Source organism: Eptesicus fuscus, chromosome 3 (assembly GCF_027574615.1).
Source record: "Eptesicus fuscus isolate TK198812 chromosome 3, DD_ASM_mEF_20220401, whole genome shotgun sequence".
Classification (NCBI taxonomy): Eukaryota; Metazoa; Chordata; class Mammalia; order Chiroptera; family Vespertilionidae; genus Eptesicus; species Eptesicus fuscus.
In genome coordinates, this window is record NC_072475.1 from 107002033 (window position 1) to 107018645 (window position 16613).

The 16613-nt window shown below is 59.1% G+C and overlaps 1 protein-coding gene across 3 annotated transcripts in view; it reads right to left on the bottom strand.

The window, feature by feature from the left end:
• Positions 1-16613, bottom strand: part of HPS3 (HPS3 biogenesis of lysosomal organelles complex 2 subunit 1) — a 72966-nt gene that overhangs the window by 10639 nt on the left and 45714 nt on the right. For 2 of the 3 annotated variants that reach the window (XM_054714112.1, XM_008159004.3), the window contains 2 exons: positions 13659-13865; positions 12933-13023 (listed from right to left, as the gene is read on the bottom strand). In XM_054714112.1, coding sequence (XP_054570087.1) covers positions 12933-13023; positions 13659-13865 — 298 coding nt within the window. Of the gene's footprint in view, positions 1-12932; positions 13028-13658; positions 13866-16613 lie in introns of all 3 variants that reach the window. The other variant, XR_003614986.2, reaches the window with a different exon arrangement.

Genomic DNA, 16613 nt, shown 5'->3' on the forward strand with positions numbered 1-16613 from the left:
TAAGAAAACTTAAACACCAATCAGAAAAAAATGTATGTACCCCTATGGTCATACCAGTGCAATTTATAATAGCTAAGATCTGGAAATAGCCCAAGTGCCCATCAGTAGATGAGTGGCTAAAAAATAATAGTACATTTACACCATGAAATACTGTGCAGCAGTGAAAAAGAAGGATCTCTTGCCCTATCTGGTTTGGCCAGTGGAGAGAATGTCGGGCTGTGGACCGAAGGGTACCGGATTCGATTTCAGTCAAGGCCATGTACCTCGGTTCCAGAGTCCTCCCTGGTCCCGGCCTTGGTCTGGGCTTGTGCAGAAGGCTATCAATTGATGTGTTTATGTCACATCGATATTTCTCTCTGTCTTTCCTTCTCTCTCTAAAAATTAATGGAAAAATATCCTCGGGTGAGGATTGAAAAACAAAACAGAAGGATCTCTAGAATCTTCTTACTCTTTTGAGACAGCATGGAGGGATCTGGAGAGTATTATGCTAAGTGAAATAAGTGAGTCAGAGAAAGACAAGTATCACATGATCTCACTCATATATGGAATCTAATGAACAAAATAAACTGATAAACAAAATAGATCCAGAGACCTAGAAGCATGGGACACACTGCAGAAACTTAGAGGGAGGGGGTGGTGGTGGGAAGACATCAACCAAAGAACTTACATGCATATATGCATAACTCATGGACACAGACAATAGGGTGATGAAGGCCTGTGGTGGAGAATGGGGGCAGGCTAGAAGGGGTCAATAGGGTAAAAAGGGGATCATATGTAATACTTTCAATAATAAAGATTTAATTTTTAAAAATGGAACTGCCTTATAATCCAATGAATCCACTTCTGAGAATATATCTGAAGAAATCTTAAACACTAAATGGAAAGAATATATGCACATGCACCCCTGTGTAACAGCCAAGATTCTGAAGCTTGTGTTTCAAGACACAAGTGTCCATCAGTAAATGAGTGGATAAAAATGCTATGGTACAATTACACAATGGAATACTAGGAGGCTACAAAAATTAAGGAAATCTTACCCTTAGCAACAGCATCGATAGACCTGGAGAACATTATGCTAAGTGAAATAAGCTAATTACTGAAAGACATACACCATATAAGCGAAATCTAATAGACAAAATAAACTAACAAACAGAAGAGAAACAGACTCATAGAGAACAAGCTGCTGTCAGAGGGGAGACAGGTTTTAGGCAGGGAGAAAAAGGAGAAGGGATTAAGTAAAAAACAAACAAAACTTAAAAACCTTATAGACACCGACAATAGTATGGTTATTACATAAGGGAAAGAGAGTGGGAGTAACTAGAAGAGGTTGAGAGGTTTATGGGGGATAAATGGTGACAGAAGGAGGCTTGACTTGGAGTAGTGAACACAATAATATACAGATGATGTACTATAGAATTGTATACCTGAAACCTATATAATTTTATTAACCAACTAGAGGCCTGGTGCACAAAAATTCGTGCACTCGGGGGGTGGGGAGGGTCCCTCAGCCCGGCTTGCACCCTCTCACAATTCGGGACCCCTCGGGTAGGGTCCCTAGGCCTGGCCTGAGATCATGGCCTAGCAGGGCTTTCCTTCCCCTGGCTGTGGGCAGCTGGCCCCACCCCTGCCGCTGCCACTGCTTGCCACCTGTGCAGCGCTGCCCCCCTCCCCTGCCACTGGTGGCCTTCCTCTGCAGGCAACAGGCTGGAGTGTGATGGCTTGGCTGGCCTGGGCCTCTCTCTTTCTATTTATTTATTTATTTATTTATTATTATTATTTTTTTAATTTCTTTATTGATTAAGGTGTAACATATTTGTCCTCATCCTCCCATTCCCATCCCACACCCCTCCCCACGGATGCCCCAACCCCCTGCTGAACTTAACCATTGGTTAGGCTCATATGCATGCACACAAGTCCTTTGGTTGATCTCTCCCCCCTCCCCCCACCCTCCTCTATCCTCCCTCTGAGGCCCGATAGTCCGATCGATGCCTCCTTGTTTCTGGTTCTGTTCTTGTTCATCAGTCTATGTTGTTCATCATTTCCCCTAGATGAGTGAGATCATGTGTCACTAGAGATATACTTATAAGAACTGAATGTGAGACGAGCAATAATAGTTATGCTGACAGGCAAATGAATCAGTCTGTAGTGAGTTTCTTTCTGGACCAACAGTTCTTTAGAGACCCAATTTCAATGTCCACCAGTTCCTTATGTGTACATGTCGGCACTGACCTCTCAGCTCTGGATGGTGGACAAATGGTGGTAATGCAGGTCCGACTCCCTCTGGTTTGGTCTCGGCCGGACCCAGGGGCATGGCTTCACCCGGACTCAGGGGCACGTGGCCTCACCTGGACCCAGGTGCGCGCGGCCTCACCTGGACCCAGGTGCGTGCGGCCTCACCCAGACCCGGGACCCAGCCTCACCCGGATCCAGGGGCACACGGCCTCACCCGGACCTGGGATCCAGCTTCACCCGGACCCAGGGGCACGTGGCCTCACCCGGACCCAGGGGCGTGTGGCCTCACCCGGACCCAGGTGCGCGCAGCCTCACCTGGACCCGGGACCCAGCCTCACCCGGACCCGGGATTCAGCTTCACCCGGACCCAGGGGCGCGAGGCCTCACCCGGACCCGGGACCCAGCCTCACCCGGACCCAGGTGCGCACAGCCTCACCCGGACCCGGGACCCAGCCTCACCCGGATCCAGGGGCTCACAGCCTCACCCGGACCCAGGATCCAGCTTCACCCGGACCCAGGGGCGCGAGGCCTCACCCGGACCCAGGGATGCGTGGCCTCACCCGGACCCAGGTGCGCGCAGCCTCACCCGGACCCGGGACCCAGCCTCACCCGGATCCAGGGGCTCACGGCGTCACCCGGACCCAGAATCCAGCTTCACCAGGACCCAGGGGCGCAAGGCCTCACCCGGACCCAGGGATGCGTGGCCTCACCCGGACCCAGGTGCGCGCAGCCTCACCCGGACCCGGGACCCAGCCTCACCCGGATCCAGGGGCTCACGGCCTCACCCGGACCCAGGATCCAGCTTCACCCGGACCCAGGGGCGCGTGCCTCACCCGGACCCAGGGGCCCGTGGCCTCTCCCAGACCCAGGGGCGCGTGGCCTCACCCGGGCCCGGGACCCAGCCTCACCTGGATCCAGGGGCGCACGGCCTCTCCCGGACCTGGGATCTAGCTTCACCCGGACCCAGGGGCGCGTGGCCTCACCCGGACCCAGGGGCGCGTGGTCTCACCCGGACCCAGGGGCGCGCAGCCTCACCCGGACCCGGGACCCAGCCTCACCCGGATCCAGGGGCTCACGGCCTCACCCAGACCCGGGATCCAGCCTCACCCGGACCCAGGGGCGCACAGCCTCACCCGGACCCAGGATCCAGCTTCACCCGGACCCAGGGGCGCGAGGCCTCACCCGGACCCAGGGATGCGTGGCCTCACCCGGACCCAGGTGCGCGCAGCCTCACCCGGACCCGGGACCCAGCCTCACCCGGATCCAGGGGCTCACGGCGTCACCCGGACCCAGAATCCAGCTTCACCAGGACCCAGGGGCGCGAGGCCTCACCCGGACCCAGGGATGCGTGGCCTCACCCGGACCCAGGTGCGCGCAGCCTCACCCGGACCCGGGACCCAGCCTCACCCGGATCCAGGGGCTCACGGCCTCACCCGGACCCAGGATCCAGCTTCACCCGGACCCAGGGGCGCGTGCCTCACCCGGACCCAGGGGCCCGTGGCCTCTCCCAGACCCAGGGGCGCGTGGCCTCACCCGGGCCCGGGACCCAGCCTCATCTGGATCCAGGGGCACACGGCCTCTCCCGGACCCGGGATCTAGCTTCACCCGGACCAAGGGGCGCGTGGCCTCACCCGGACCCAGGGGCGTGGCTTCACCCGGACCCAGGGGCGCGTGGCCTCACCCGGACCCGGGACCCAGCCTCACCCGGACCCAGGTGTGCGCAGCCTCACCCGGACCCAGGACCCAGCCTCACCCGGATCCAGGGGCTCACGGCCTCACCCGGACCCAGGATCCAGCTTCACCCGGACCCAGGGGCGTGTGGCCTCACCCGGACCCAGGGGCGTGTGGCCTCACCCGAGTCCAGGGGCACACGGCCTCACCCGGACCCGGGATCCGGCCTCACCCGGACCCGGGATCCAGCTTCACCCGGACCCAGGGGCGCGAGGCCTCACCCGGACCCGGGACCCAGCCTCACCCGGACCCAGGTGCGCACAGCCTCACCCGGACCCGGGACCCAGCCTCACCCGGATCCAGGGGCTCACAGCCTCACCCGGACCCAGGATCCAGCTTCACCCGGACCCAGGGGCGCGAGGCCTCACCCGGACCCAGGGATGCGTGGCCTCACCCGGACCCAGGTGCGCGCAGCCTCACCCGGACCCGGGACCCAGCCTCACCCGGATCCAGGGGCTCACGGCGTCACCCGGACCCAGAATCCAGCTTCACCAGGACCCAGGGGCGCGAGGCCTCACCCGGACCCAGGGATGCGTGGCCTCACCCGGACCCAGGTGCGCGCAGCCTCACCTGGACCCGGGACCCAGCCTCACCCGGATCCAGGGGCTCACGGCCTCACCCGGACCCAGGATCCAGCTTCACCCGGACCCAGGGGCGCGTGCCTCACCCGGACCCAGGGGCCCGTGGCCTCTCCCAGACCCAGGGGCGCGTGGCCTCACCCGGGCCCGGGACCCAGCCTCATCTGGATCCAGGGGCACACGGCCTCTCCCGGACCCGGGATCTAGCTTCACCCGGACCAAGGGGCGCGTGGCCTCACCCGGACCCAGGGGCGTGTGGCTTCACCCGGACCCAGGTGCGCGCAGCCTCACCCGGACCCGGGACCCAGCCTCACCCGGATCCAGGGGCTCACGGCCTCACCCGGACCCAGGATCCAGCTTCACCCGGACCCAGGGGCGCGTGCCTCACCCGGACCCAGGGGCCCGTGGCCTCTCCCAGACCCAGGGGCGCGTGGCCTCACCCGGGCCCGGGACCCAGCCTCATCTGGATCCAGGGGCACACGGCCTCTCCCGGACCCGGGATCTAGCTTCACCCGGACCAAGGGGCGCGTGGCCTCACCCGGACCCAGGGGCGTGTGGCTTCACCCGGACCCAGGTGCGCGCAGCCTCACCCGGACCCGGGACCCAGCCTCACCCGGATCCAGGGGCTCACAGCCTCACCCGGACCCGGGACCCAGCCTCACCCGGATCCAGGGGCTCACAGCCTCACCCGGACCCAGGATCCAGCTTCACCCGGACCCAGGGGCGCGAGGCCTCACCCGGACCCAGGGATGCGTGGCCTCACCCAGACCCAGGTGCGCGCAGCCTCACCCGGACCCAGGACCCAGCCTCACCCGGACCCAGGGGCGCGTGGCCTCACCCGGACCCAGGGGCCCGTGGCCTCTCCCAGACCCAGGGGCGTGTGGCCTCACCCGGGCCCGGGACCCAGCCTCATCTGGATCCAGGGGCACACAGCCTCACCCAGACCCGGGATCTAGCTTCACCCGGACCAAGGGGCGCGTGGCCTCACCCGGATCCAGGGGCGCACGGCCTCACCCGGGCCCGGGATCCAGCTTCACCCGGACCCAGGGGCATGTGGCCTCACCCGGACCCAGGGGCGCGTGGCCTCTCCCAGACCCAGGGGCGCGTGGCCTCACCCTGACCTAGGTGCGCGTGGCCTCACCCGGACCCGGGACACAGCCTCACCCGGACCCAGGGGCGCGCGGCCTCACTCGGACCCGGGACCAAGCCTCACCCGGATCCAGGGGCACACAGCCTCACCCGGACCCGGGATCCAGCTTCACCCGGACCCAGGGGCGTGTGGCCTCACCCGGACCCAGGGGCGTGTGGCCTCACCCGAGTCCAGGGGCACACGGCCTCACCCGGACCCGGGATCCGGCCTCACCCGGACCCGGGATCCAGCTTCACCCGGACCCAGGGGCGCGAGGCCTCACCCGAACCCGGGACCCAGCCTCACCCGGACCCAGGTGCGCACAGCCTCACCCGGACCCGGGACCCAGCCTCACCCGGATCCAGGGGCTCACAGCCTCACCCGGACCCAGGATCCAGCTTCACCCGGACCCAGGGGCGCGAGGCCTCACCCGGACCCAGGGATGCGTGGCCTCACCCGGACCCAGGTGCGCGCAGCCTCACCCGGACCCGGGACCCAGCCTCACCCGGATCCAGGGGCTCACGGCGTCACCCGGACCCAGAATCCAGCTTCACCAGGACCCAGGGGCGCGAGGCCTCACCCGGACCCAGGGATGCGTGGCCTCACCCGGACCCAGGTGCGCGCAGCCTCACCCGGACCCAGGACCCAGCCTCACCCGGATCCAGGGGCTCACAGCCTCACCCAGACCCGGGATCTAGCTTCACCCGGACCAAGGGGCGCGTGGCCTCACCCGGATCCAGGGGCGCACGGCCTCACCCGGGCCCGGGATCCAGCTTCACCCGGACCCAGGGGCATGTGGCCTCACCCGGACCCAGGGGCGCGTGGCCTCTCCCAGACCCAGGGGCGCGTGGCCTCACCCTGACCTAGGTGCGCGTGGCCTCACCCGGACCCGGGACACAGCCTCACCCGGACCCAGGGGCGCGCGGCCTCACTCGGACCCGGGACCAAGCCTCACCCGGATCCAGGGGCACACAGCCTCACCCGGACCCGGGATCCAGCTTCACCCGGACCCAGGGGCGTGTGGCCTCACCCGGACCCAGGGGCGTGTGGCCTCACCCGAGTCCAGGGGCACACGGCCTCACCCGGACCCGGGATCCGGCCTCACCCGGACCCGGGATCCAGCTTCACCCGGACCCAGGGGCGCGAGGCCTCACCCGGACCCGGGACCCAGCCTCACCCGGACCCAGGTGCGCACAGCCTCACCCGGACCCGGGACCCAGCCTCACCCGGATCCAGGGGCACACGGCCTCACCCGGACCCAGGATCCAGCTTCACCCAGACCCAGGGGCGCGAGGCCTCACCCGGACCCAGGGATGCGTGGCCTCACCCGGACCCAGGTGCGCGCGGCCTCACCCGGACCCGGGACCCAGCCTCACCCGGATCCAGGGGCTCACGGCGTCACCCGGACCCAGAATCCAGCTTCACCAGGACCCAGGGGCGCGAGGCCTCACCCGGACCCAGGGATGCGTGGCCTCACCCGGACCCAGGTGCGCGCGGCCTCACCCGGACCCGGGACCCAGCCTCACCCGGATCCAGGGGCTCACGGCCTCACCCGGACCCAGGATCCAGCTTCACCCGGACCCAGGGGCGCGTGCCTCACCCGGACCCAGGGGCCCGTGGCCTCTCCCAGACCCAGGGGCGCGTGGCCTCACCCGGGCCCGGGACCCAGCCTCATCTGGATCCAGGGGCACACGGCCTCTCCCGGACCCGGGATCTAGCTTCACCCGGACCAAGGGGCGCGTGGCCTCACCCGGACCCAGGGGCGTGTGGCTTCACCCGGACCCAGGTGCGCGCAGCCTCACCCGGACCCGGGACCCAGCCTCACCCGGATCCAGGGGCTCACAGCCTCACCCGGACCCGGGACCCAGCCTCACCCGGATCCAGGGGCTCACAGCCTCACCCGGACCCAGGATCCAGCTTCACCCGGACCCAGGGGCGCGAGGCCTCACCCGGACCCAGGGATGCGTGGCCTCACCCAGACCCAGGTGCGCGCAGCCTCACCCGGACCCAGGACCCAGCCTCACCCGGACCCAGGGGCGCGTGGCCTCACCCGGACCCAGGGGCCCGTGGCCTCTCCCAGACCCAGGGGCGTGTGGCCTCACCCGGGCCCGGGACCCAGCCTCATCTGGATCCAGGGGCACACAGCCTCACCCAGACCCGGGATCTAGCTTCACCCGGACCAAGGGGCGCGTGGCCTCACCCGGATCCAGGGGCGCACGGCCTCACCCGGGCCCGGGATCCAGCTTCACCCGGACCCAGGGGCATGTGGCCTCACCCGGACCCAGGGGCGCGTGGCCTCTCCCAGACCCAGGGGCGCGTGGCCTCACCCTGACCTAGGTGCGCGTGGCCTCACCCGGACCCGGGACACAGCCTCACCCGGACCCAGGGGCGCGCGGCCTCACTCGGACCCGGGACCAAGCCTCACCCGGATCCAGGGGCACACAGCCTCACCCGGACCCGGGATCCAGCTTCACCCGGACCCAGGGGCGTGTGGCCTCACCCGGACCCAGGGGCGTGTGGCCTCACCCGAGTCCAGGGGCACACGGCCTCACCCGGACCCGGGATCCGGCCTCACCCGGACCCGGGATCCAGCTTCACCCGGACCCAGGGGCGCGAGGCCTCACCCGGACCCGGGACCCAGCCTCACCCGGACCCAGGTGCGCACAGCCTCACCCGGACCCGGGACCCAGCCTCACCCGGATCCAGGGGCTCACAGCCTCACCCGGACCCAGGATCCAGCTTCACCCGGACCCAGGGGCGCGAGGCCTCACCCGGACCCAGGGATGCGTGGCCTCACCCGGACCCAGGTGCGCGCAGCCTCACCCGGACCCGGGACCCAGCCTCACCCGGATCCAGGGGCTCACGGCGTCACCCGGACCCAGAATCCAGCTTCACCAGGACCCAGGGGCGCGAGGCCTCACCCGGACCCAGGGATGCGTGGCCTCACCCGGACCCAGGTGCGCGCAGCCTCACCCGGACCCAGGACCCAGCCTCACCCGGATCCAGGGGCTCACGGCCTCACCCGGACCCAGGATCCAGCTTCACCCGGACCCAGGGGCGCGTGCCTCACCCGGACCCAGGGGCCCGTGGCCTCTCCCAGACCCAGGGGCGCGTGGCCTCACCCGGGCCCGGGACCCAGCCTCATCTGGATCCAGGGGCACACGGCCTCTCCCGGACCCGGGATCTAGCTTCACCCGGACCAAGGGGCGCGTGGCCTCACCCGGACCCAGGGGCGTGTGGCTTCACCCGGACCCAGGTGCGCGCAGCCTCACCCGGACCCGGGACCCAGCCTCACCCGGATCCAGGGGCTCACAGCCTCACCCGGACCCGGGACCCAGCCTCACCCGGATCCAGGGGCTCACAGCCTCACCCGGACCCAGGATCCAGCTTCACCCGGACCCAGGGGCGCGAGGCCTCACCCGGACCCAGGGATGCGTGGCCTCACCCAGACCCAGGTGCGCGCAGCCTCACCCGGACCCAGGACCCAGCCTCACCCGGACCCAGGGGCGCGTGGCCTCACCCGGACCCAGGGGCCCGTGGCCTCTCCCAGACCCAGGGGCGTGTGGCCTCACCCGGGCCCGGGACCCAGCCTCATCTGGATCCAGGGGCACACAGCCTCACCCAGACCCGGGATCTAGCTTCACCCGGACCAAGGGGCGCGTGGCCTCACCCGGATCCAGGGGCGCACGGCCTCACCCGGGCCCGGGATCCAGCTTCACCCGGACCCAGGGGCATGTGGCCTCACCCGGACCCAGGGGCGCGTGGCCTCTCCCAGACCCAGGGGCGCGTGGCCTCACCCTGACCTAGGTGCGCGTGGCCTCACCCGGACCCGGGACACAGCCTCACCCGGACCCAGGGGCGCGCGGCCTCACTCGGACCCGGGACCAAGCCTCACCCGGATCCAGGGGCACACAGCCTCACCCGGACCCGGGATCCAGCTTCACCCGGACCCAGGGGCGTGTGGCCTCACCCGGACCCAGGGGCGTGTGGCCTCACCCGAGTCCAGGGGCACACGGCCTCACCCGGACCCGGGATCCGGCCTCACCCGGACCCGGGATCCAGCTTCACCCGGACCCAGGGGCGCGAGGCCTCACCCGGACCCGGGACCCAGCCTCACCCGGACCCAGGTGCGCACAGCCTCACCCGGACCCGGGACCCAGCCTCACCCGGATCCAGGGGCTCACAGCCTCACCCGGACCCAGGATCCAGCTTCACCCGGACCCAGGGGCGCGAGGCCTCACCCGGACCCAGGGATGCGTGGCCTCACCCGGACCCAGGTGCGCGCAGCCTCACCCGGACCCGGGACCCAGCCTCACCCGGATCCAGGGGCTCACGGCGTCACCCGGACCCAGAATCCAGCTTCACCAGGACCCAGGGGCGTGAGGCCTCACCCGGACCCAGGGATGCGTGGCCTCACCCGGACCCAGGTGCGCGCAGCCTCACCCGGACCCAGGACCCAGCCTCACCCGGATCCAGGGGCTCACGGCCTCACCCGGACCCAGGATCCAGCTTCACCCGGACCCAGGGGCGCGTGCCTCACCCGGACCCAGGGGCCCGTGGCCTCTCCCAGACCCAGGGGCGCGTGGCCTCACCCGGGCCCGGGACCCAGCCTCATCTGGATCCAGGGGCACACGGCCTCTCCCGGACCCGGGATCTAGCTTCACCCGGACCAAGGGGCGCGTGGCCTCACCCGGACCCAGGGGCGTGTGGCTTCACCCGGACCCAGGTGCGCGCAGCCTCACCCGGACCCGGGACCCAGCCTCACCCGGATCCAGGGGCTCACAGCCTCACCCGGACCCGGGACCCAGCCTCACCCGGATCCAGGGGCTCACAGCCTCACCCGGACCCAGGATCCAGCTTCACCCGGACCCAGGGGCGCGAGGCCTCACCCGGACCCAGGGATGCGTGGCCTCACCCAGACCCAGGTGCGCGCAGCCTCACCCGGACCCAGGACCCAGCCTCACCCGGACCCAGGGGCGCGTGGCCTCACCCGGACCCAGGGGCCCGTGGCCTCTCCCAGACCCAGGGGCGTGTGGCCTCACCCGGGCCCGGGACCCAGCCTCATCTGGATCCAGGGGCACACAGCCTCACCCAGACCCGGGATCTAGCTTCACCCGGACCAAGGGGCGCGTGGCCTCACCCGGATCCAGGGGCGCACGGCCTCACCCGGGCCCGGGATCCAGCTTCACCCGGACCCAGGGGCATGTGGCCTCACCCGGACCCAGGGGCGCGTGGCCTCTCCCAGACCCAGGGGCGCGTGGCCTCACCCTGACCTAGGTGCGCGTGGCCTCACCCGGACCCGGGACACAGCCTCACCCGGACCCAGGGGCGCGCGGCCTCACTCAGACCCGGGACCAAGCCTCACCCGGATCCAGGGGCACACAGCCTCACCCGGACCCGGGATCCAGCTTCACCTGGACCCAGGGGCGCGTGGCCTCACCCGGACCCAGGGGCGCAGGGCCTCACCTGGACCCAGGGGCGCGCAGCCTCACCCGGACCCAGGACCCAGCCTCACCCGGATCCAGGGGCTCACGGCCTCACCCGGACCCAGGATCCGGCTTCACCCGGACCCAGGGGCGTGTGGCCTCACCCGGACCCAGGGGCGTGTGGCCTCACCCGGGTCCAGGGGCACACGGCCTCACCCGGACCCGGGATCCAGCTTCACCCGGACCCAGGGGCGCGTGGCCTCACCCGGACCCAGGAGCACACGGCCTCACCCGGACCCGAGATCCAGCTTCACCCGGACCCAGGGGCGCGAGGCCTCACCCGGACCCAGGGGCGTGGCCTCACCCAGACCCAGGGGCGCGTGGCCTCACCCAGACCCAGGGGCCCGTGGCCTCTCCCAGACCCAGGGGCGCGTGGCCTCACCCGGGCCCGGGACCCAGCCTCATTGGGCCTCTCTCTTTCTTTGCTGGGGGGTGGGGCCAGCCCTGCGAGGGGCCATCTGCCTACCTGATCGCCCCTAACTGCTCGCCTGCCTACCTGATCTCCCCTAACCACTCTTCCTGCCTGCCTGATCGCCCCTTAGTGCTCACCTGCCTACCTAATCACCCCTAACCACTTACCTGTCTACCTGATCACCCCTAACTGCTTTCTTGGGGGCGGGGCCAGTCCAGCGAGGGGCCATCTGCCTACCTGATCTCCCCTAACCACTGGTCTGCCTGCCTGATCTCCCCTAACCACTCTGCCTGCCTGCCTGATTGCCCCTAACCACTTGCTTGGGGGCGGGGCTAGCCCTCTAAGGGGCTGTGGTGGTCTGGTCGCTGGTCCTTCCAGTCGTGACGCCTCTTGCCTTTTATTATATAGAATGTCACCCCAATAAATTTAATTAAAGAAAAATACACATTTAAAAAATGATAAAGAGTCTTTTGAGTAAGGTAATGATGTGCCTGAGGTGTGAAGATGTGGGCTCTCTGCACTGGAAAGTGATCCACTAACACAAACCATAAGTTCAAAATTATGTGATAAATGTGATGCAGGTGGGCCAGGCAATCAAACACCTGACACTTCCATCTTTTGAAAACCAAAAAACAATCACCACAATACGTTAGTGTATAGTCACCTCCTCCCAATCATGAAGGGAGATTTTCAGAAAAACTCCTTCCAATAACTGCTGGTTCGGCCTAACACTTTAAAGACCAATGAGCTCTGCTAGAAAATACAACTCCAACACTGGAATCAATGTAACCACACCCTCTGTCATCAGGCCAACAATTAAGTAGTGATATAAACACAAGAGTAAGAACTTGATAACCACGTATCTATCAAGATTTACAAAGGATTATTTTGAAAATTTAAAAAATAACTACCAATGCTATAAAATACTGCATAATTTAGAGACACTCCACTTTTAAATCCTTGAGAACTTTGTAATTCTTCAATACTTGCTTATAATTATGATTAATAATGATAACCATTTTAATTTCCTACATGAAGTAAATTAAGCACTAATAAAAATGTAATTGTATTAATGAAAATTCCAATTTTTGAAATCCTGAGGTTGTGAGTTTCTGGTACTATGATAACTTATGTTTGAAAAGATTAACTGAAAGGGTCAGCTCTGTAGCTAGAAGAGATGAATGCATGTCAAAAGCAATGGGGGAGTGTGAACGCTGAAAGTCAGCTCCAGCCGATTAGGAGAACCTCTTCACCTCACTTGAGAATCAGATGAAAAAACTCGAGAAAGCAGGGCTTCAACAAATTATGGAAACTAAAGCTAAGATGCAATTAAATATATAATCAAGCAAAAATGATCATTTTACCTTTTAATGATGACAGGTAAAGTTGATATTTCTCTCCACCACATTTTATTCTCCGACAAAGTTCAGGCAGCAGTTTTTTCCACCACAAAGTCTATCTTAGAAAAAATGAATAAATTTTAAGTTTGCTGCATTTTACATTAAGATTTCCAAAAAGAATGAGAAGATTGTGCAGGAAAGTACTGGACAAAAATGCATCATTTTGGTTAAGGTGGCAACTTTATTATAACAGAAGTTGTATCAGCAGCCAGACTTCTGGTTAAACTATAACATGGAAGTCAGATTTGTAGTGTGAAAATCTAATAGTATGTATACTGTGCATAAGTACACAGCTATGTTCATGAAGAAACACAGACATGTCCTGGATTATCTCTGAGGTAGCAAGAAGAAAGGAAGGAAGGAAAAAAAAAGGACTAAAGTCTAGATCTCTAATTTCTAAACTAAAGACCACGTAGCCCAGAAAAATATTTTCCCATTATCATTACGGGAAATAGCCTACTTCATCTTCAAATGAGTGATTTTTAATGAAGATAACATACCATCACCATACATTTTAATAGCCCCTAACAGTACTCAAAACACATAGCATGTTAAATACATCTGCCCATTTGACCTCCACAGTCCTGTGAAGCTGGACTGGCATTAATCTGTCTCCATTTTGCAGAAAAGGCAACAAGATGATCAAATCTGATTATCACTGATCTAGAAAATGTAATCTGAAAAGCATACCCGATTCTCTTCTTTCAGTTCATGATTAGCATATGGAATGACCGCCTCTGGACACCTCTCTAGCAGTGTGTCTATGCACTGCTCATACTCTTTCAGGCGCGTCCGGCACAGAACCTGGACACTCAGGCCAGCAACAGTGTCTTCCGAGAGGGGCTCCAAGAACGGAACAATGGAAGCTATGTCAAATGAAGGGCCACATATAAGAGACTATGAACAGAAAAGTGAAAAGTTATGGAAGGAGGCACCCCAAAATCTAGAGCACAACATATGAGAGTACAATATTTTTAATAAAAAGAAGAATGCAATTTTAGAGCACACATATATGATACTCATTAAGCTTAAGTGAAGTATTAAATAATATTTAACCACCTCTAGTTTGAAGAATAACAATCTATTTGATAGAAAGCAATAATTTAAAAAATAACATGATTTTATTTGCTTTGCATAGTCTGCATTTAAAAACTAATGGGAATGCTTTAGGGACTCCATCCTAAGGAAATAATCAACATCATGGTCAACGATTTATGTCCAATGATGTTCACCACAAGAATATTTATAATACTGAAAAAGTAGGAGCAACCTAAATATTACACAAAAAGGGATAAGTAAATTATGGTGCATCTGTATAATGGAATATTATATAGCCACCAAAATTGTTTTCAAAGGCCATTTAATGACAAAATACTCATGATAAAGTGATGAGTAAAAACATCTTAATACAAAATTATATTCAGAGCGTGATCAGTTTCATAAAATCTTCATAGGTACATACACATATAGAAATGCCTTTGGGAGAGCATAGAATTTGAGACAGAGATCAGCTCCATGAATGGGAAGACAAAGCCTACTTGTGTCTTTTTCCTGTATTTTCAAAAAGTTTCTATAATAAGCATGCATTACACATATAACCAAAATAAAATTTAACATTTAAGAAAACTAACACAACTGTTAAGAACCTAATAATTTGTATCAATACCATTTGCCACAAGCTGAATAAAAAAGCAGGTACTATTTCAGTATTCAGAACTGTAACCCCAGATATTTTACTTCTAAGTATTTAAACTATAAATACAATTGACCCTTAGTATTGTGGATTTGAACTGCATGGGTCCACGTATATGCAGATTTTTTTCAAGTTACCCACACAGTTCAAACCCGTCGTACAAGAGTCAACTGGCAATGCTGAGGGTCAACTCAAGTTATATATGCATTTTCCATTGTGCGGGCAGCTGGTGCTCCCAACACCCATGATGCTCAAAGGCCAACTGTCCTACTGTTTTGTTTTATTTAACTGTAATATTTTTTATTCTACCACCTTTCTTCTGGATAAAGATCAGAAGATCATATACTGATTTTCTTCTTCCTGTGTCCTTTTTGCTACAGCTTCTCAGGCTCACAAGAGGATATAGAATATGAACTATCTATTTATAGTCAGCACGTTTATTTTATTCCAATCTCTACCAAGGAATGGCTAGGAGAATAAGGTCAATCGCTTTCCTTCCTGCAAGTTTAAAAATCACCTTCCCATCTGAATAATTTCCTGATAGTAAGATAGCAAACACAAAATAAGGTGATAACTTGCCACTCATAGATCTCCCAACAGAAAAGATTATTTCTATATCGGAAGGAGCAAGGCATGGTTAAAATGCAATTAGTCAAAGCTTGGTACAAGATGATTACTCATGAACTTTTCCTTAGTTTTATCCATATCATCAAGAAGTTTAAAAGTAAAACACACCAGACAACACATATATTACTGAATTTAAAAATGGTCCAAAGGTTACTACTGCCCTTTAAAATACTCCCAGTGCTGTCTGCTTCTTAGCAGACTGCTCCATTGTTCTTTTAGGATAGGAAATGGACTCCTCTCCACCCCCAGCACAAGTATCATTTACTGCCAGTGATGGCGAACCTATGACACGCGTGTCAGCACTAACACGCATAGCCATTTCTGATGACACGCGGCCACTAAGGCGGCCGCATGCCGAGGATGAAACATTTGCGAAATAATGTTTTTTCCTCAAAGTGACACACTACCCGAGTTATGCTCAGTTTTTTGGCGAAGTTTGACACACCAAGCTCAAAAGGTTGCCCATCACTGATACTCCCTTCTCTGATTTAGATCCCTTGCCCTCAGCTGGCTCTGCAGGATTGAAATCCAGACTTCTGGGGCTCCTCTACCTACTCAATCAACTGCTGCTCTAAAGGTGAGGTGTCCGGGAAGGAAGGAGGGGAGGGGCCCATGACAATTTTGGCAAAGGGCAGGGCATTTACTACTTACTGTGTCATTTCAGACAGCAGCTTTTTGAAATGTAAGTGATTTCTATATTGTTTTTATTTTAATTTTTGCACAAATGTATACTGTCACAATGACTGAGGACAAGAGACACATCAAATTTGTGTGGTGGTGGTAGGCGGGGGTGGAGGGAGTCATACAATTTTGAGAAACCTCTCTGGGTGATCCTGAACCTTCCCATTCCTCTAGGTGAGAACCACATAAAATCTTCTTGTTTCTTGAGAGTTATTTTGTTCTTAATAACTAAGACTAATTGACCTACAAATAATCTAGAAAGAGATATAATTAGGAAAGTGACTTAGAGACGTTTAGGCTGACTACATTTCTATCCTTTAACAGCAAAGACTCCTTTTTAAGAGACCTCTATATTATACTTTTTCAAGCAATGATTACAAATATGCTTTCTCAGGTGAGATTTAATAGCACTTGTTACAATTATGATTTAAATAGGTGATTAGTGCACATGTTCCAGGAGAGCAAGGCCCTGACTGCCTGGTCCCATGCCGTACAAATTTACAGTATATGTTCAAGGGATATCTGTGGAATGAACAAGCCTGAGGCTCAGTAGCTCTACATCATAAGGGTACTAAAAATGAGGACCAACAATACTCTTCTCTGTTGATTTTTTTAAGAATGTAACTCCATTTCTGGAGACAACA